Source organism: Musca domestica, unplaced genomic scaffold, assembly GCF_030504385.1.
Source record: "Musca domestica strain aabys unplaced genomic scaffold, Musca_domestica.polishedcontigs.V.1.1 32, whole genome shotgun sequence".
Classification (NCBI taxonomy): Eukaryota; Metazoa; Arthropoda; class Insecta; order Diptera; family Muscidae; genus Musca; species Musca domestica.
This window is the reverse complement of record NW_026712311.1, coordinates 10393623-10415292: the sequence shown is the minus strand read 5'-3', so window position 1 is coordinate 10415292 and position 21670 is coordinate 10393623. Positions and strand designations below refer to the sequence as shown.

The 21670-nt window shown below is 34.1% G+C and overlaps 1 protein-coding gene across 1 annotated transcript in view; it reads left to right on the top strand.

Annotated features, from left to right (window-relative positions):
- The first annotated feature begins 212 nt into the window (after positions 1–212).
- Positions 213–21670, top strand: part of LOC101894197 (uncharacterized) — a 28894-nt gene continuing 7436 nt past the window's right edge. The window contains exon 1 of the mRNA XM_005178011.4: positions 213–1157. Coding sequence (XP_005178068.1) covers positions 367–1157 — 791 coding nt within the window. The 5' untranslated portion in view covers positions 213–366. The remainder of the gene's footprint in view (positions 1158–21670) is intronic.

Here is a 21670-nt window from a genome sequence, read left to right as displayed (position 1 = left end):
ATTGCTCTAATTGAACAAACATGATAATGCCAATAGGGGCACATAGATCCAACACACCACTGGCCCAGTTATGGGTTTTCTTTAGTTATCATAACTTCTTTGAGTTTATCCAAGTCTTCGAAATTTCACACATTTTTGTGGTAGACAGACGCAAAGAAAAGAAATGGCCAAGAATTTTACTTGACTTCCAAGAGAAATTTCCAAATAGTCTGAGATTTGTAACGAAACAATACGGCACGCGCTGCTTGTTCTATGCTGAAGGAAAAAAACTCAGTAAAAAACGAAAATTATAATTAAATCAAATTTTGCGGCCAAAGTGAAACGAACTATAAAATTTCTTGAAAACAAAACAAAAAACTTTACAAAATGAACAGAGAATTCTTTCTTTCGAAAGGCGCTGGCCGCTGGATTTTGTGGTCTATAACGTTGATATTCATCACAGCCTTGTGCACGTTTACAATTTTGGAGGTGAAATCATTGGAGGACGAGGAACCCTCTGTGATACGCATTATTCTCAATACCATAACACAGAGAAGTGCCAAGACAAATGGAACCTATTTGCCAACAAATAACCAATTTGTTTTGGTTAATGTGGAAAATTTACAGGAGAACCAAGAGGAGCTGGTGAAGGCCATTGTAACAGAAATTGAAGAGCACCCAACGGGGGAATTAGAAAGAAAAGTTCGCGATGCTGTGGAAAGCACAACAACAGCAAATGTGAATATAAAGAACAACTCATACTATGAGGAACAAACACCTGTTGTCGTATACTCCAAGACGGATGAAGTGGCTCCCTTATCCTACAGGCAATCTGCTACCGGGCCATATCAACAGGGTTCTCACGAAGAGCAGCCGTATTATGATGACTCGATGCATGGTGACTATTCTAATGATGATAATGGTTATTATAGACCCCAGTATGATGATGACTCTAGAGAAGATTTTCCCGGACCTCAAGATTATGCAAATGATCCATATCGAGATGAGGGTAGAGCTTCACAAAATCGACAATACGATAGCTATTACAGGCAATGGCATTATGCCACACCATCGCCGGTGTTATCGGCATCTGGCAATAATTTAAAGCCTGCACAGAGTTCAGAGGCAAATCGTAAATTGCAAAGTATGACATCGGCATCGGTTGGAGGCAAGCAAAGGTAAGTGTTTGTTGTTTTTTGTTTAATCCTCTAGAAAAAGTGATGTAAATATTTGCAATACAAATAATGCTGGTTTAGACTTAGCATCAATTGTGGCCAACAAAGTGATACCCTTCCTCATTCTTACATTGCCTCAAAATAATACCACCGTTATTGGATGGACATACATTGAAGTTTTAAATCTTAATTTAAAATTCCACAATCGATATCAACAATGGGAATGCTACCTCAAATAACATCTGCAAACATATTAAAAATATGTAGCACAACGTTTGTAGAGGGGGCTTTTAAAAACCCTGGTGGAAACTAGGGTTCTAAGGAGATATCTACTTTTGTATGAACAGGGACTTCTACAACAGTGAAGTATAGTGTAGCACATCCAGTGTGAAGTAGGGTGTCAAAATAGATAATGTGTGAGCTTGTCAACACAAAGTTTTTACTTCGGAAATCGTCCAGAAGTGTTTTGCATATTATATTGTTTCTAAGTGCAGTATGATAAGATTGAAATATTTTTTGTAATTTTGCAAGTGTAAATAATGCGTTTAATAACCTTAACCATGGCAGAAATGTTGCTGACATAGTGGAAGCTTGTTTTTTTTTTAAGGATATTTTTTTGCGTAGGTACATATACATATATACAGTATGTGCATATGTAGGTGTATGCATATGTCGTTGAATTCCTCCGTTTAACTTTTAACTTTAGAACATACAAAGTTTGACTTGGCATAACTTACAAACAACGCCCCCTTCCCCCACAACCAGCATCTAATGCATTACCCGACTACACAGTCGAGGAGTTTGACTTTGTGGCTGTGGTTGTGACGGCAGCATTACCACGGACGAGCGATATTTAAAGAGCTAAAAGGCAACAATAAACTACACAAAAGCAGGTTATGAATGCAGAGTATTTAATTTCCGCAACAGCAAAACTTATTTGTGTTCTGGAAAATATGATTAATGTCTTAGAAAAATATCTACGACTAGGTAAAGATGAAAAATCGAGATTTATACCGGGGTTGGGCAGGATGTTCACTAACAAACGCTTATTTTGTTGATAAGCTTCGTCTTCTGCTTCCACAAGAAATGGAGTATATTAGTATTTGTTGAAATTAGCAGGAAATAACATTCTGAAGAAAATAAAGCGATATGTGCATATGAAAATGCAAATGATATGAAGGGTGAAGAAAACAAGTTAAGGAGTATGCCATCAGCATGTGTCTTAATCTAAGTTTCTTTTTCGAAATCTTAGAACTTTCGTTGGGACGGCGCTAAAAGTAGTTGACAATATGTCCATATTTTTAAAATTTATTACATTTCTTCTTTAAATTAATGTCCCCTGTGTTTGGATCGACATTTGGCCCATTTTCTCACCTGACCTCAGGCATCAGCTGTTTGAACGAAATCGGATATCCCTTCGAGTTTTATAAGGTAAATGATTTTCCTTGAAAATGTAGATGCTTCGTAGCGAAAGTACCAGAATGAGTGGGGTTTCCTAATCTCATTTCGAAATGAGAATCATTTCTAAGGGAAGCAGTTCCTTGAAATCTGACCAAGAGTAGCATTAAGTCATAATGTTTCATAAAAAAATTTTAGACTTACCTGGTAATACAAAAATCTAAAATAAAGAAAAGAAATTATTAGAAATGTTTTACATTATCAAAAAGAAGTTGGAGGAATTTTGAAAAAAAACTTTGAAAGAAACTATATTATATATATCAAGGTTTAGTTTAGGTTTAGTTTTTAGTCAATATTTTGAATTCGAAAAATCAAATCAGTAAATTCTGCTGGAAACAATTGCGAATCCCCAAAAATTACATAAAATCAGATATCGTAATAAGGAGCGGTTTTTTATCGTAAAGAGCTGACACACCTATCAAGAATTCAAAAAGCCAAATCACAACGATTTTACAACTTTCTCTGCAAAAAATTACTAAAACGTGACACGACTCTTTAATCTTGATTGACATTAAAAAAAAATTCGTTATTTCGAAGTACGGTAGAATAAAGGAGAGTTCTATGCTGATCTAGAATATTTATATATTTTTATACCCTAAAACACTAGGTGTTTGGGGGTATTATAAGTTTGATTGGATTGAAATTATGTAACATCTCGAAATATTGGTCCCCGACATGGGAAGCCATATATGGATCTTCCTATCTCGCCAAGCTGAATCCGTCTAGCTATGCAGGTCCGTCCGTCTGGCCATATTAATTCGTAATCAAGCTACAGGTTGGAGCTGGGGTTAGAATAAAAATAGAAACCTATTGTTTTTGGAGGAGATCGCAAAATATTAAGGGGTTGAAATGAACTAAAAAACAGAAAAATTTCCTGATATTGCTGTAGCTCTATAGGCAACAATTATAAATTAATCGAATTCGGAATTTTGCATGGAGGTAGAGCCTAGGGCTCTATCCATCCAATTTGGATGGTTATCGGACAATATTAAGCGGGTGAAATAGACCATACATTTTACATAAAAAAATACGAAAATTCCGCGTCAAAATGAAAAAATCACTAAACCACGAATGTTTTTAATCCCGGCTAAATCACAAATACACTAATAGTTCACTTCCGAACCTTAAAATGATGCTAATAGCGAAGATATCGGATATATAGCAAAATATGTGCAGTATATATGTAAATATCTTAGTTATTTCGCTTATAAGTCAAGAACCGCGGAATGGTCTTTTTCCAGAAAAGGATGAAATCCAAGAAAATACAAATTTATTTTTTTTTGTTACATTTTTTCAATTTTGTCATATTTTTTATCGCATACGATTTTTTCAATTTGACTTATAGTTATGGGCATAGGGTCAGAATTAAAGCCTATTGTTTTTTTTTTTGATTGAGCCAAAAAAAAATTAAATTTTCCCGAATTTTCTAAATTTTTGCAGTCGCTTTACAGGTCCTAATTGAAAACTAATCGACACGGAATTTTGCATGAGACGAGAGTTAATGACAGGGAAGAAGTCTATCATTTTTGATTAATCATTGGATTATATTTAGGTGTAAAATGGACACAAATTTCGAGTGAAATTGTTTTGAATGCCTAACAATACTACGGAGTACTTAAATATTGGGCAAATGCCACTGGTCAAAAACCTAAGGGTATCATCTGGCAGGCCTATACGACATTATTTCAAAAACTACAGCTTAAAAATAGATTTGGGAGCTTCCAATGTATTAGAGTGTTTTAAGGGTGTCACATGTTCGGCCCCGCACGGCTGTAGCCTTTGCTTACTTGTTTTGACTTAAAATTTTTATTTCGAGAGACAAAAAAATAGAGCAATAGGATAAATTTTGAAAGTACGTCCGATATAATATTGAAAGGGTCTAATGTCATATCTAATTCTCAGTTTGCGAAATAAAAAATATTTTAATTAGTTTGGAAAGTTTTAAGTATAAGATTCAAATTCACATTGGTTGTAGGTTGTTCCACAGTGTCGGTAATTGGATTTATCCATTACAACTCATCATCTTTTCAAACCAAATGTCTTTTACATTTTCAAAACATTTATTTTTCGTGGTTTTTTATTACAAATAAATTTACATATAATTAATAGAAATGCAAAAACCACATGGTCTGATCAAGACAAAGCGAATATTTGCGGTTAAAGAAAAATAATAATAATTACAACAAAAAAGGATAAAATTGAATTGAAATTACACACATACATTTATACAATATATCTGTGTGTGTGTGTGTGTCAAAGAGTACAAAAATAATCTTTCACAGAGATGAGGTTGTTGTTGCTGTCCTGTGTCGAAACATATCCATTTGAATGAATTTGCTTTCCAGCTAAAAATTCAAACTCATTAAAGTGTCAATCTTTGTTGATCCTTGACAGGATATAAACGTTGTTACATTTGAATTGTCATAAACAGCCATTTGCTGCTGAATATGTTTTCTCCGCATGCACGTATGCCCTTTTACGTGTGTGTGTGTGTCTGTGTATGAGTGCTTATGTCGGACAGTATGTCCAACTTGTCAATTGTATGTCGGCAACAACAAACAAATCAATAGAAATATACTCTTCAAATTTTATATTTTTATTGTTTTCGAATGAAATGTGGAAATACATAAATGGAATAAAAAGCAAATCAAATGGCGAATACTCCATTCGTCCATTCCAGCATCTGACATTGATGATAGCTTTTGGAAATCAAGAAAAAAAAAACGATGAAATGGAATGAAATGTATATGCAACAATGTCAATACCATGTTTTTATGGGCTGTTTATATTATTTAAATATAAATAAATAAACGCATATGTAAAATTGACTTTAATTAGAACTTGGAAATATTTTCCCAGATTTAATTGTCATCTTTATTTTAATTTTATTTCACTTGTATTTACGCGATGGGATTATTAAAAACTAGTTTTAATAAGGTTAAATGGATAACCTCTTCCACTTAACAGTATATGTTCTCCTTACGTAATCTTGACTTGGAAATGTTCTTAAAGTAGAACATAATTTAAAATGACTTTTGTTGTATTTGTATTTTCCTCCCATATTCAAGATCATCGAATATTTTCTTCGGAAAGTTAAAAGTAAATGTTTTGAGGTATAGGCTATTCTACGTTCTTACTCTCGCAAATAATTTATCGTTTCTGAATTACCTTCCATTTGCTTTTTCATTTTAAACATAAAATTTCCAAAACCTATAACATAAGTGCAGCCATATAATTGTCGAATTGTTCAATATAATTTTTAATTGATTATTTAATGTTGACAAACAACAAAATAATTTATTGAATTAAAATCACTTTCAGGTTTTGGAGTTTACATTACATCGGCTTGGTTAAATGCAATTTGTTGTCCTCCATTTTGACCACTCCAATGGAAAACATTACGAATGTGGAATTTATCATTCATAGACTTGTAAAGGGTTTAGGTTTTACATTGGCAATGCTAATAAACAAACACACATATGCGCATGTGTGTGTGTGTGTGTACAAACACTCTGATATACAATCACACATACTGTGGTTTCAATTAACAATAAAACACAATTAAATGATTTGAATTGCAAAACACCTCTGCAGCATGAAAACAAAAACAAAGAGAACAGCAACAACAACAACAGCAACAACTTCTATGGCAATGGCTTAAAATAATGAAAATCTAAATACATTTCGAAAAACAAACCACAAAGACATACTAAAACCAACTCTGACCACCAAAACATTGGGTTCATTATGTTCACACACACACACACAGTTAAACACATACACACACAGTGTGGTAATGAAGAATGACCAGGCAGTGGAAAAATTTGAAACCAAATAATTCCATTTACAGTCGATAAGAAGTGTAAACATCACAACGTTTGGCTTGTCCGAAATTTTTATTGCCTACACTATGCTGCTGAAAAATGTCGGACCTTGCTGAATTTATTAAAATTTTTAAAATACTAAATAAAACAAGTTAAAAAGTATCAGTCGGTATTGCCGCCAGAGATATACCCTCAGCCTATGTTCGACTATCTAAATATATTTTGACTAGTGTTAAGGTTATTCAAACGTTTGACCCTCTATGGAGCAGATCCCGAAGGAATGGGCCAATATTGCCCATTTTCTATCGGACCCAAAATATGATATAAATATTTCGACAGATGTGCCAAGTCTAAATGGAATCGGACGTTAATTTGGCGATTTATGAGCTTCATGGGTACTCAAAATTTCAATATTTTGTGGGGGAGGTACTTGATGGAGTGGACCGATATTGTCCATTTTCACACCTGTCCTAGCACTGACGCAAATATTAGGATTCGCAAAGTCGTAGCAAATTCGGATTAGCCTTTCTCTTTCTGTGCAAAGAATATATTTTTTGAACATTTCGACCTTTTGTGGGGGAGGTACCAGAAGGAGTGGGCCGATATTGTTCATCTTAACACAAGACCTTGGGTTAATATAAATATTGGGATGTGTGAAATTTGAAGACAATCGGACTCTTACATAACATTTTATGAGAGTTGTAATTATTCAAAATTTTGACCATTTGTGGGGGAGGTACTTGATGGAGTGAACCGATATTGCCCATTTTCACACATGACCTAGCACTGACGCAAATATTAGGATTTGCAAAGTTGGAGCAAATTCGGATTATCCTTTCTCTTCCTGTGCAAAAAATATATATTTTGAAAATTTCGACCTTTTGTGGGGGAGGTACCAGAAGGAGTGGACCGATATTGCCCATCTCCGAACTCGATCTAAGTTTGACAAAAATATTACGTTGTAGCCAATTTGGACCAAATCGGATACTCCCTTCGAGAGTTATCGTGCGCACCAGCCAGCCAGACAGACAGACGGACGGACGGACGGACGGACGGACGGACATCGCTAGATCGACTCCAAATGTTCAGAAACGGATTTGGTCCAAAGAGACCTAGGGTCTAAAACCGTTATTTCGACTAGGCACGTTTTGGCCGTATCAAATGATATATACCCTCTGTAGCCATATGGCTGAGGGTATAAATATCATTCATTTGTAGATAGAGCTAATGAAGAGATAGGGAAGCTGTGCAAAATATCTCACAATTTCGATTAGAAGATTTTCCACTGTTAGAGAATCTTCCTTCTAAAAAAACTATCAAGGAAACTTAAATTTACACTTCGTGAGGATATATTAAATAATTTAAACTTATTGAGAATATCCTCCAGGGATTGTACATTTGTTTTATATTGTACTTGTTTGTAAAACGTAGGGGAAGGCAAGATATACCCATACTTACTTGAGGTGATCATCGTGTACTTCCTTCCTGGGTTCATTTATACATGGCCGTTCTTTCAATCAAATTAGAGTCTAATAAATTGGTATTTTTTAGTCGAATCGCTATAGCTATATGTTTTGGAGAAATTTCGATTTTTATACCCTCAGCCATGTGGCTTATCATTTGATACGGCCAAAACGTGCCTCATCGAAGTAACGGTTTTAGACCCTAGGTCTCTTTGGAAGAAATCCGTTTTAGGACATTTGGTGTCGGTCTAGCGATGTCTGTCCATCCGTCCATCAGTACGTCTGTCTGGCTGGCTTATGCGCACGATAACTCTCGAAGGGAGTATCCGATTTAATTCAAACTTATTATTATTATTGTCAAACTTATATGAGTTCGAGATGGGCAATATCCGTCCTTCTGGCACCTCCCCCACAAAATATCGACATTTTCAAAGAAAGTAATTTACTGCACAGAAAGAAAAAGGATAATCCTATTTTGCTCCAAACTTGCTAATCTTAATATTTGCATCATACAATATCGGTCTACTCCATCAAGTGCTTCCCCCACAAAGGGTCACAAATTTTGAATAATTATAAATCTTATAAAATATGCTGTAAGAGCCTGATTGTCTTGAAATTACACGCATTACAATATTTTTTATTAAACCTGGTCTGGTGTGAAGATGGAATATATTGGTACACACACTCCTTATGGTACCTTCTGCACAAAGGGTCAACATTTTGAATAGCTCATAAAACACGAAAATAAAATCCGAACGATTTCTTCTGGTAGAACCCCCACATATTGTACAAGATTTCGAAAAACGAAACGCTCAAAGAAAGCGTCCAATTCGCTTAAAATTTCACACATACAAACACTTTTGCTAACGCAAACACTCTGCGAAGCCCTTTTGGTACCTCAACCACAAATGTCTCAATTTTCAATACTTTTGTCTGTCATAACTTGCGAAAAAAGTCAGTGATTGTTTTCCACTTGCTATATCTAAATATTTCTCTCTACCAGAAACCAGAGATGAATATGGAATTTTTGATTTCGCATAAAATTGGAAATAAATGTTCGATTTTCTTCAAAATTTTCTACATACTAATATTTTTTCTGTATTAGAAGAAGTATAAACATTGATTACTTCGGCCCGCTATATCTGTTAGCTCCCGCATATTTCCACATTTTCCAAAAAAAAAATGCACATGTTTCATATGAAGTACAGGAAGTAGTCGATATAGTCCAAATCTGGTACATTGCAATATTTATATCCGTCTTAGGTCAAATACGAATTGGTCAATATTGGCCAACGGCTTGTGAACCTCACCCATAAAAGGTCAAAAGTTTGAATAACCATAATTCAAGGCTGGGGGCAAAACCGACGGATACTATTCTACTTCTTTACATACATAAAAAAACAGAAGGTATTCAAAGATTATCGAATTTTGGGTTTCGATGTTTACTCTGTTCGTAAGTCTCCCAAAGAATCATAATGTTCATCCTATACACGAGAAAATACAACCAATTTGAAACAGGCCAATATATAGTTATATTAATGCTATCTCCAAACACAAAACAGGATGAATGATATTTAATAACAAACTCCCTATAAATAATATAAATTCCGATAAAAACTTCTAGCGAAGTTTTCGTTTTCTGACCTTTCATCCAAGCCTAGAACTTTTCTCTATCCAGGAACGTTGCACTCTTTTATTTCACTTATTTTACAGTGGAGCTATTTTACACGCTCCACTGTAAAATGTACGTCTCGTCTCATTGATGTGAGTGAATGGCGTTAGCAACAGAAATAAAATATTTTTCCATTCATAGATAATGTTTGAGTGTGTATGTGTGCTTTATTAGTGCGACAAATAAATCGATTGCCTGTTTGTTTAATTTTCTCGTTAAAGGATTGTATTTCTATAGAAATCGACACTCAGAATGTTATTTGTTGCAAAAAGCTTTAATTTTGGGAAAATTAATTTGTCATTATCAGAAATTTCTTTTGAATTGAATGGAAAATATAAAAAATGGAGCAATGCAAAAGCAGAATGACAGATGCACAAAACATAGCAATTGCAATATGTAAGTGGTTTTGAAGATGTTTTTAATTAATTTTCATTGGAATATATTTTGAGGCTTATTTGGATACACACACCCCAAGCCAGAATATTATGAATAACTCGTCATCCTAAAAGAATGATAAACAAACTTTTCCCCTAGTTTAACCAGAAGTCTTAATCAAAAATAATATACTTCCTTTAATTTTTCCACATAACTTCTCTCAATTCACATTTACGTCTTTATACCACTGCTACTCCAACTGAGGATATCACATTTAGTGCGTTTGAATGAAAAAAGAGTCCTTCTAAAACTTTACAATTGCAATTAAATGAAACTAATGACAAAATAACAAATTACATTATCAGTGTCCTTGTGCACTCATTAACAATATTGCACAACTTTTCAAGAGTTTTAATTAAATATTAAACAAAAGTTTCTATTTATACATAGTTCATTTGGTTGGCTGAAGTCTTGCTAATGATTTACTAGTTTGTGGAGAAGAAAAAAATCGTTGATTCATATTTATTGTCAATAATTACCACTTAAGAATAACAGCACTTGCCAATGATACTCTGATATTATTTCGTAATTTAAGCATATTCAATTTTGGACTCACGCACACACTCACACACATGCGCGCATACATTTATGGCACTATGGAAACGGAACAATGATTTCAGGTGAATGTTCCGGATAACAGGGTGGCAATATTAAATTAAGTATTGGAGAATTATGACATGTGAAAAAAATAATAACATTGGGTTTTTATCAACTTGGCCTCACGAGTGTCCAAATCCACCCCCGAAACACCCTAATATATTTTCAATATATATAGAGTTTAGTTCAGGATTATAATTGTGATATATGTAGTCATGTATGTATGACCAACACTAACACATAACGGAACAGACACAAGCCTTCTGGCTAATAACAACAATAAACATTCGAGCTGCTCTGCATACCAATATTGTTGTTGCTGTTGTGCTTCTGCTGAATGAACGAATGTTCGTTTGTATTGGATATTATTAAATATTATTTCATTTTTGGATTTCTTGGCACTGTAATACACAGATGCAATCTCACACAGAACAAACAGAGCTCATTGCAATGGGTTTATAATCAATAGCATCGCAAACACACATAAACACTCGCACACACATACACACACACACACTGACTCACATTTGACCCAAAGCAACATCACAGATATTATGATTATATCTAAAATTTGCACAATTCGGTGTTCGAATCCATGGCTGTTGGCCAGTTGGAATTTTGTGTGAATTGGTTTTAGTGCATCATTTATATTTATGTTAGTATGTGTAAATTTCACCCAAGGCTGTCGTTTGTTTCAGTTTGTCAGCAATAAATGCAAAACATAAATTTCGAAATTGAATGGAAACAGCGTGAAATGGAAGGACTTTTTTTGTAATTATTTTCAGAAGTAATAACAAAAATATGTATATATATATTGCGATGCAAGGGACAAAACCAATGGTTATTTTCGAAAAAAAAAAAAATAGTATTGAAACCAGCAAGGAAAACATCAAATACGGATGGGACTGACTATTTGATACCCTATACACTCTGGTTACTTATATATGAAATAGTAGAGAAATACTGATTGACTGACTGAACGAGCATCAACTTCCAGGCGAAATGGCTGAAGCTAGAATCTTGAATATTTGCTCGAGGGTCAATCTTGGTGCGTGATTGGATTTTTGGAAATTTGTACTAAAAGGGTACGACAAGTACTAAAATGTACTGGAAATTGAATACTTTGTATTGAACAAAACAGAATGAGCTAGAATTCTGAAATTTTGAATTAGAGTCACTGTCACTGTAAGTGCTGAATAGATGGATGACCAAAGGGTTTTCGGAAATTCGAACTTTAAGGTTGCGAAAAGTTGTAAAATAGTACTAAACCTCTAAAACGGATAGAGGTAAAAACTTGAAGTTTTTTTTATAATAAGGATGAAAAGTACACTTAGTACACATTTTAAAAAACCACATCCAAATATCAAGAAGGTATTTTTGGAAATGAAGCTGAAATTTCGAAATTGGTAGTATTATGATAAAGTGGTGGTTTTGAAAATGTGTAATATAATTGCACAAAAACTACTAAATAGTACCATATTTGGTACAATTTGGAATTGGGTGAATGAATAGTGCTTGAAATCTAAAATCCTCAAATTTGACATTGAGGTCTCTGTTGTTAACTGGAATTGAGGTATAGAGGTGATTTTGAAAATATATACGACAATTGAACGAATAATAAGTATGTGATACAAATGGTCTCTGTTGGTATCTTGAATTGATATATGGAGTTAGTTTCGCAAATGCGAACTTCAATTGTTCGAAAAGTACTAAATGGTACAAATTTGGGATCACTGTGGGTGCCTATACTAAGTAAATATACTTAATTAATGCTACTAAATTTTGTGTTGAACAAAGGGATAGAACTGAAATTTTATATGGAGGTTAATGTTGGCTTTGTAGGCTTTACATATGTAGACGTCGAAATAGTTTTGGGCAGAAAAAATTAATGTGGGTCTATTGTGCAATAGTTTTACTAATACCCTTATCCGCAAACTTGAAAATGAAAAATTTTGAAGACTATTTGTTATAAGAGGTAAACATTTTCGTATTCTTCTTTCCTAAAAAGAGAAAACTTAAACAATATATAAAATTTCGAAAGTCTGAAAAAATTGGCTGCAACGTCGGCTGATTCGATCTTCATCAATTCAAACTTACTTCAATGCTGAATTCGGCTGCTTATGTTAAAATTCATCTCATTCTGGCATATAATACGCATTTTTTCACAATAAACGTGCAATCGGATGCAGATATGCTGAGATATTTCTTTTAAAAGTCAAATCGGTTGCACCAAATGACTGATTTACTATTATGTATTCTAAGCTTTAGAATATTAAAATCAGAAGGTGCTCTTATAAGAGACCTCTACAGAATTTGTTAAAATACAAAAACGCTGCATAAAAGTTGTTGAGATATAGTTATATATATGTGAAATGGAGTATTCCAAAACGTATACAGATAATTCGTGACATGGTAAAATCGGGATAGGATTTTGATTCACAAATTGAATTACAAACACAAAATAGCCTCAATCTTCTTGTATAGGGTATACAAAAAAAGAAATGTAAATACAAAGTTTTTGTTTTGCGATTTACCTTAAATGTTTTGCGAAAAATATACAACCCTCCTATCATGGAGAATACAATAAGTTGACTTACATTCAATATCGGCTTGTGTTAACCATATGCTCTGTTACCGAACCACTTTGGCTTATTATAAGAAGCTTAAATCACGGTTACGTATAAGTTATTTAAATTCAATTTAGCGTTACTTATACCAACCACACGACACGCGTTGAAAGTGTTTGCATCTTTTCCCCGAACAGCAGCAGCAGCAGCAACAACAACAACAACAAAAGTTTTTAATCAATTACATGTTAACAAGATCAAGTGTGTGATGATGCGATATAAAGTTTATAGAAAAAGTTTCCCAAACCAGGGGTTAAGTAATGAATTTCTGACATTTCTACACCCGTTTTGTTCAAACTTGACAACAAAACCCAAAATGGAAACATTTTGTTTTCAATTCAATGTAGAAAACAGAATTCAAACTTTGTCTTTTGCCATATGCCCAACAAAGAAAAAGGGGTTTCGTTTCGTTCTTAAAAGAAATGCTTTTAAAATTATTGAATTATATGTTTCTTTTATTTTTGCTTGAATTAATGCCATGGGAATTGGAATGGTGGCACACGGAATATTGTTGAGATTTCTTTCATAAAAAACAAGCAGGGAAAGGGGGAATGAGGAGCATCCCGCCAGCCATAGTGCGTACAAACAATCAAGTCGTAAATTAAGCGTAAGTTGTGCTACACGACATATTTTATTAACAACTTAACAAACGATAGATGCTGAAATTATTACTTTATACAATATTTACTTCCAACAATAACAACATACACACATATGTATATGATTGTGTGTGTGACACTGTACAAGTAGGACTATATGAAAATATGGTGGCATACGGATAATGCTTATAATGATTATGGCGGAAATACATATTCAACTATACATATGTGTATAACAAAAGACACACACACAGACACAACATGGAGAAAAATAGCTGTAGCACCAACAGATCCACATCCGCATCCGATTCAATGTCGTTAGATCGTAAGATACCATTTTGAGTGCGTGCACGTGAGTGTGTGTGTGTGGATGGGAGAGAAAAATGTGAACTCAACATTTACCCGCAGCCATTCTCCGGCAGCAGCAAGGAACACACATCCATGAAGATTATCATAGAGCCAGCCAAAGACCATGAAGTTCATGTTTGCTTGTGTGATTGGCTTGGCTTGGCTAGCCGGAGTTGGCTCTGACTTTTACTACAACACTACAGCGTTCAGGCTTCTTATGCTTTATGATGCTGATGAGGCTTATTTATGACTTGTTTGTTGTTGCTGTATTGTTATTATTGCAGTTCAGAATGTTTCTGTATTGTTTTGTTTTGCTTTGTTTTTTTTTCTTTTGCTCCCTCTTGCTCTCTCTATTATTATATGAGTTCATAATAAATTGTTATTGTAATTTATAATGAGCCATGTAGGTTATAAGACAGTTATTCATACATATTTGATACATGTATGCTTTATGAGGGACTGACTATGTCGGAAAAAGTCCTGTGACATCGTTTTTCCATGGCATTGATTTGAAAAGTGGGGTAAGTCAAAATATGCTGAATGGTTATTTAACATGTAGACAATATCAATTAAAGATTGAAGCAGATTTTCAAACAAGTATCCAACCAGCGTATGAGAATATGAATAGAACGTTGATGTAAAGTTCATAAAAAAGTAAAGGTTCGCAAGCCAAATGTTATTTCGCTGCTATATTGCCTAAAAATCTTCGGAATCAAGGGTTGAAATCTCGGCTAATTTAGTGGGCCCGACTTTATATTCATATTAAAAAAAAAACTTGGAAATCTTCAATCTATGCCGGTGATATTTTCATAGATACCTGTGCGAAATACATCAAAAATGTGGGCACGTTTCTATGGAACCATTATAGCCATGGGATTTGACATAAAATTATTTCCTTTAACGATTTTTTGGTTATACTGTTGAGATGTTGGCTTGTATTAAAGAAGTAAATAATATCAATTTCTCAAAGCGGATTTAACCCACTTTCAAAATCAACCGCCCTCTCAGCTAATATGCAAACTCATTTGTATTTATACAAATAATTCTCATTGGCCAAAGGTTAACAAGATGTTAACAGTGGGCTGGCTGGCTGGCTGTCGGGCTGCACAGCATTGCCGCACACAAGGAGAGGAAGCTTATTCAGCTAAATGTGTAAATGCTTACATGTGCCCGGGCTTAACTCTACTGGCTTTGTGTTCGCTTATCATTGGATTTATTATGAGTTAAGGATGGCAGACGGCTTTTATGTACAAGTTCGAGTCATTAATATGTAGTTAATTATATTTGAAGAATTAAGAACAATTTTTCTTCGGAGATGTCAAGTCCCATGGGAATTTGTGCGAAGGCACATTGATAGACAGGCGTAAAGAAGATTAGGTTAAATTTGGGATAGAGAGAAAACAAAAGAGAGAGCAAAAAAACAAATGTGCGCTAAATTACAGAGATGACATATTTAATATGACAGCAATATGTTTAAAAAGAAACAACAAGTACAAGAACAATGGGATTTAATGAAATAAAGAGTCTCATTGCACATCCTCCAGTATTTGGTGTATTTTACCAAACCTCTCCCATACCTCCGAAAGGGTAATGTTTCCAGTTTATATTTAGAGTTAGATTCCTTAATAAGTAAGGTAGAATTTGGAAGACTGGTAGAAAAATTTACAAAACTCCAAATCGGTCACAGTTTTTTCGTATATTCCTCATGTGAGGAAACTTCCCGATTTTAGACATATCAGGGATTTAAGTTTCATTTTCAATTGTATGGATTCTCTTTCCTTGTTTAAAATGTTAAATTTGGCTGATACTTGTTTATATACTGGCTAAAATATTTGATTTTACAATCAAGAAAATACAGAAGTACTAGTAAAGACGTTTGGATAATGGTGTTAAACTTTTCAAAAAACCATAAAGTTGGTCAGATCGTTGTATGGGGCCATACCAAAACCGATATATCTCATTTTCAATACAGATCATCCTCAAGATGACAATCTACCAAATTTTCTTAAATACCAACTTTGAAACAATTTCGTAGGTAAAGGTGGAAAAATGTATTAAAAATCATCAAAATACTTAATACTCAGTGGTACCATTATGTGGGGCTATACGAAAACGTGGACCTATGCATACTATGTTCCGCCACAGAAGCTAGAACCCATCACGAACTACAAATACACATTTTTGGAAAAATCCGTGGAAAATGTGGCAAAAATCATAAAAATATCGAATGTCGAGAGGTAACGTTATATGGCGGCTATACCAAAATCGATATATCTCATTTTCAATACCGACTATCCTAGACACAATACATATTGTTCTGCCAAATTTTGAAGCTCTACAAATTACTTTCCAGATCAACATATTTTTAACAACAACATATTTTAAGCATATACTTATTTATGTTTAACCGAATTCAAAAGGTTTCAACTTTCGTCTTCAATGTTGTCAATTTACTTTAAAAGTCGTATAAATATTGCTTCCGGTATAAGGTGTGCTATTAAGAAAATTATAAAAAAACTGATGTTTTTAATTTACCTTAATCCAAAATAAAGTTATTAAGAATTATATAAAAAAAGCTAAAGGTCTTTTAATATGCGTTTTTTTTCTTCTGAGTTTATTCATTCATTGGCGTACTGTATCGTTCCGTAGGGAACTAATCGAACTTCTTTTCTTTTTGCATTTTTTTTTCTAATTTCCTTTCCAACTTTACTTTCTCCATTAACTTAGAAATCAAGTCAATCGTATATCAATGAAAAACAATTTCCCTTTGATCCTTTCATTCTATTCACTTATCCGTATTCCCCGTAGCTGTGACAATAAATAAGTAGCTATTATATTGCATTGTGTGTGTGTGTGTGTGTGTGCGTGCATTTGTGTATCTGAATATAAATAAATACATAGAATTTTTATTAACTATTGTAAAATGCTTTACTGGGATCGGTGTTATCGTTCGCCGGCTGCAACCGGTGCTGAAAGACTGAAGGAAGGATAAAAACTTGCATTAACTGCAGCGGCAAATAAACTGCAAACAAAGTGACACATTGAGGCAACATAGTGTGACAGTAGTTGCCATCACAGCAGGAAGCCATTTACATTTACAAAGACGTTCGTTTATTCACCAAACAACATCAGGAGCAACAACAACCACAACAAAATGGTGGCACAACAAACAACTCTTCGCTCAATGAGCAGCGCCATATTTAGCAATAAAACCGGGACGAAGAAAGAGAAGTAAAGTTGTTCCAATAAACAGCAGGTATTCGAATAAAAGTTATTGTCGCTTGAATGCTGTGAGGGGGGAATGCGAAGGAAGGGGGAGGGCTTTGCTTTGGTTACTCGAGCGAATTATATAAGTTAATTTGTGTAAACTGAACCGAGCTACATCGAGCTCAGGGATTTTTTCGGTTGTTTTCCTAGGATGGTGGGAGGTGAAAGAAGAAGTCCTTTGATAAAACAACACCTTGGAATTAGCATTGATTAGTTGTTCCATCACTGATATTAATTAAACACAAACAATAAATTGTAAGTAGAGAATTTTCCAAAAGGATAATTATATGCAAACACTGTCATCCGGTCATTGTTAAGTTCAATGTAATCTCCTCAAAATTTGATACCATTTACATGGCTGTCTGAAAACTGCAAGGCATTTGAGAACATGTAACCACAAGTTCCACGAATAATGTCTGGCATTCTTTTTTTTCTTCGGGTGTTTCTTCATTGGAATGTAACAAAAAATGAATTTCTAAGTGCAGAAGCAATGCAATTGTCCAGATTGTTCTGTCTTCTGTCCTGCGATGATGGATCAAATTATTTTTGCGTAACACACCCACCGACTGGGTTTGGAATTCTTCACCGCCAATGCTTGTTTTAAATTGATGTCATTTAATTATGGTCATGCCATTGATGAAGAGTCGCCTGCCTGCCTGCCTGGCTGTCAGTCACTCTGACTTCTGTACAGCTATTTGCTTTGTCTGGTTGACTTAACGGCTCGGCAACTGTCTGACATGACTTTTGCCAGTTCATTGACTTGTTTTATTTTTATTTGGTATCTGCTGCGGCTGCTGCAGGATCTTTTAATACCTTTTTACTGTTTGTTGTTTTGTTTACAATGTTGTTGTTGGTGTTTTTTCACTCGTTCTCTCGCTCTGTATTTTTCTTTTTTTTTGGGAATATTTTATTGCCTCTTTCGGTGGGTGGCTGAATTGGGGGCCTGTGACAACTTACTGCCGTTCAATTTGCACGTGATGTTATTTATTTGAACATAAATTACAAACAGAAACTTTTTAAAAACATATTTGGGTTGATTTTATTTGACATCAAAAAGTTATTAAACTTTTTGTTTGTTCTCCTCTTTTATTTGTGGTTGTTGTTTTACTGTTGGTGGGCAGAGACTGCCAACGATTCGTGGCAATTTTGTTTAAATTGTTTGCTGCTGCTGCTGCTGTTGTTGTCATCGTCGGTAACTGTTATGACCACTTTGAGTGGCTGTTTATGCTCTTTTATGACTCTGTTTTGTTGCTGTTCAAATGAATAAAAATAAGTCGTCTCAAGTACTATATTTACATCAACAACTATTTTATTTGCTATTTTGAAGTTCGATTTTTTATTTTCTGCAATAACAGAAATGATATAAAATCAGAAAAAATATATTACTTTTTTATTAGATATTCAAATTTGAATATATTTATGTATATACATATATTGATAGCATGACATTTATTACTGCTGGGAATTCTTTCGAAATTGCCAAAGCAGCTCTACGTGAAAAGTTGTATAATCAGTTGTTCAAAAGAGTTCGAAAAAATACAAAAATGCAGAGCTGGATGTACTTATTTGAAACGAGGAGGTAACTTAATTTTACCATGCTTTTATTTTGGTTTTAATTCTCTTAAAATATTTTCCTAAAACCCTAGAAAACATTATTTACAAATAATCATAACGGTCGAGTGTGGGGCGTTAGTGCCCTTTTACCTATAACTCCATATAAAAATCAAAAACAAATTTCTACCACTGACTTTATAATGATGATAGCCTTCAAATGGATGTGAAAAAGTTTTGTTGTTTTATTCAAATATCTTCAGATAACTTTTCTCGCAACATCCTTCAAATCTCACATAGACAACAAATCTCACAGATGTTTAGACTAATTTGCGCTATCAAAGTTTATCTGCTTCCTAGAGAATGTTGTTGTTGATAACAATGATGACGATGATGATTTTATGCAAAATGACTCCTCCATAGTTTATGATAAGAATGCAAATATGAAAACAAATCCTTAAAATGTCTCATCATACCAGCACATCTTTGTGAGCTATGTATGTGTATTTGAGCTGAGGATGTTAGGCGCTTTTTGGAAGAAAGTTAAGGCACACCAAGGTTGGCAATGTTTATGAAAACTATTTATAGGCAATTTAGCAACATAAACAAAAACTATTTCTAAGCACATTACAAAGGCATTCATTTACATGTTAAGTTCCCAACGCATACACATGTGAGACATTGCGGAAAAGTTGGGAAGGATTTGGGAATTCAAGATGAAGAAAAATAGTATTATAAGTTTTTATCTATGTTTCTATAGGGTTTTGTGTATAGGGTTTTAGACCTTAATTTTAGGAGATTTGATTTAAAAAAAAAATTGAGCAAATACTCAGATACCTAAAGTGGTATTTTACTTGCTTTACTACAAATACACATAGATAACATTGTAGCATTGTACTCAGAATTATTTTTCTGCACCATAAGTATTTTTTCAAAATATTATTTAGGATTTAAAAAAATTAAATATATGTTTACTATATATAATTGTCAGATAAATATATATAAAATATATAAATATAAGGGGGAATGGGGATTCTCTATCTAACTTATCTATTACCGAAAAATCGGAATTTTCCAAACCCAACATTTCAATATAAAAAAAAATTGTTACAACATTGTTACGTATCGGTAGGTCTAAGTTTGGTTTGAGGATGCGCAGCTACACGGAAGTCGGCAACGGCATCCATTGCCAATTGTGTTCATCCTAGGAAGAATAAAGTTGGTGATAGGAGAGATATAGGAAGAGAAGAAAGAATTTATAGAGAGAAGTATAGTAAGCAGGGTAGTCTGCTTAGCCAGGAAATGTTTTTGGTATACTTGTAGTTGATGATAGGATCTGTGTTGAAAAAAACGTTAGAGTTTCTATCTCCCACCTGTAAAGTACCATATGCTTCTTTTGGGATAACATGGTATATAGGTAGGTATCTATCTCTTCTTCCTTTTCTTATACCCTCAGTCACATGGCTACAAAGGGTATATATCATTAGGTCAAAACGTACCTCATGGAAATAACGGTTTTAGACTGTTGGTCTCTTTGGACCAAATCCGTTTCAGGACATTTGGCACGATAACTCTCGAAGGGAGTATCCTATCTGTTCCAAATTTGGTACATCGTAATATTATGGTCAAAGTCTTAGATCGAGATCGGAGATGGACAATTTTGCGCCACTCCTTTTGTTAACTCCCAAAATAAAAGGTAAATATTTCTAAAAAAAATTACTGCAAAGAGGGAGAAAGGACACTCCAATATTGCTCCAATTTGTAAATCCTGATATTCGCATCAGTGCTAGGTCAGGTGCGGTCCACTCCCTCAAAAACCTGGCCCACAAAGGGTCAAAATTTCGAAAAGTTATAACTGTTATAAAATGTGAAACAAGATCAATATTTTTGTTAACAAAAGATCTAGTGCGAAGATGGTTATGGTGCGTTATATTCTTTCTGTTACCTCCCACATAATGTGACAAAATTGTGAATAACCATGACGCTCGTAAAACGCGAAATGAGTGTCTGATACTTTTCAAACTTCACACATCTCAATACTTCTACTTAAGCAACATCTGTGTGAAAATGGTAGATATCAGACCTCTCATTTAGGTACCTTCCCCATTAGGAATTAAAATTTTTAATAATTATAAAGTTTATAAAATTTAAGCTAAGAATACGAGTACGCACATTTCAATATTTCCACTAACACAAGGTCTGGTTTGAAGAAGGGATTGAATGGACAACTCCTTCTAGTACCTCCCCCACAAAGGGTCAATATTTGAAATAATCATTAAGCACATAAAACGCGAAGTGAGCATCCGATTACTTTCAAGCTCGGCACATCCCAATACTTCCATCAATACAAGATGTGTTTTTAAAAAGATGGCCAATATCGGAATACTCCTTCTGGTACCTCTCCTACAACGTGTCAAAATTCTAAATAATTTTAACTCCCATAAATCGCAAATTTTTCGAAATATTATCAAATATCTCATATAAATCATCTCAGACATATGTCAGATACGAAATGGAAAATATTGTCCCACTCGGAACCTCTCCTACAAAGGGTCAACAGTTTGAATAATCACAACGCAAATCAAAGTATATTAAAATAAATGAACATTGGCTGATGGTTTGCAGCTGTCGGCAATACCGACTGATTCCATTTAACTTGTTAAAGGTCACAGTAG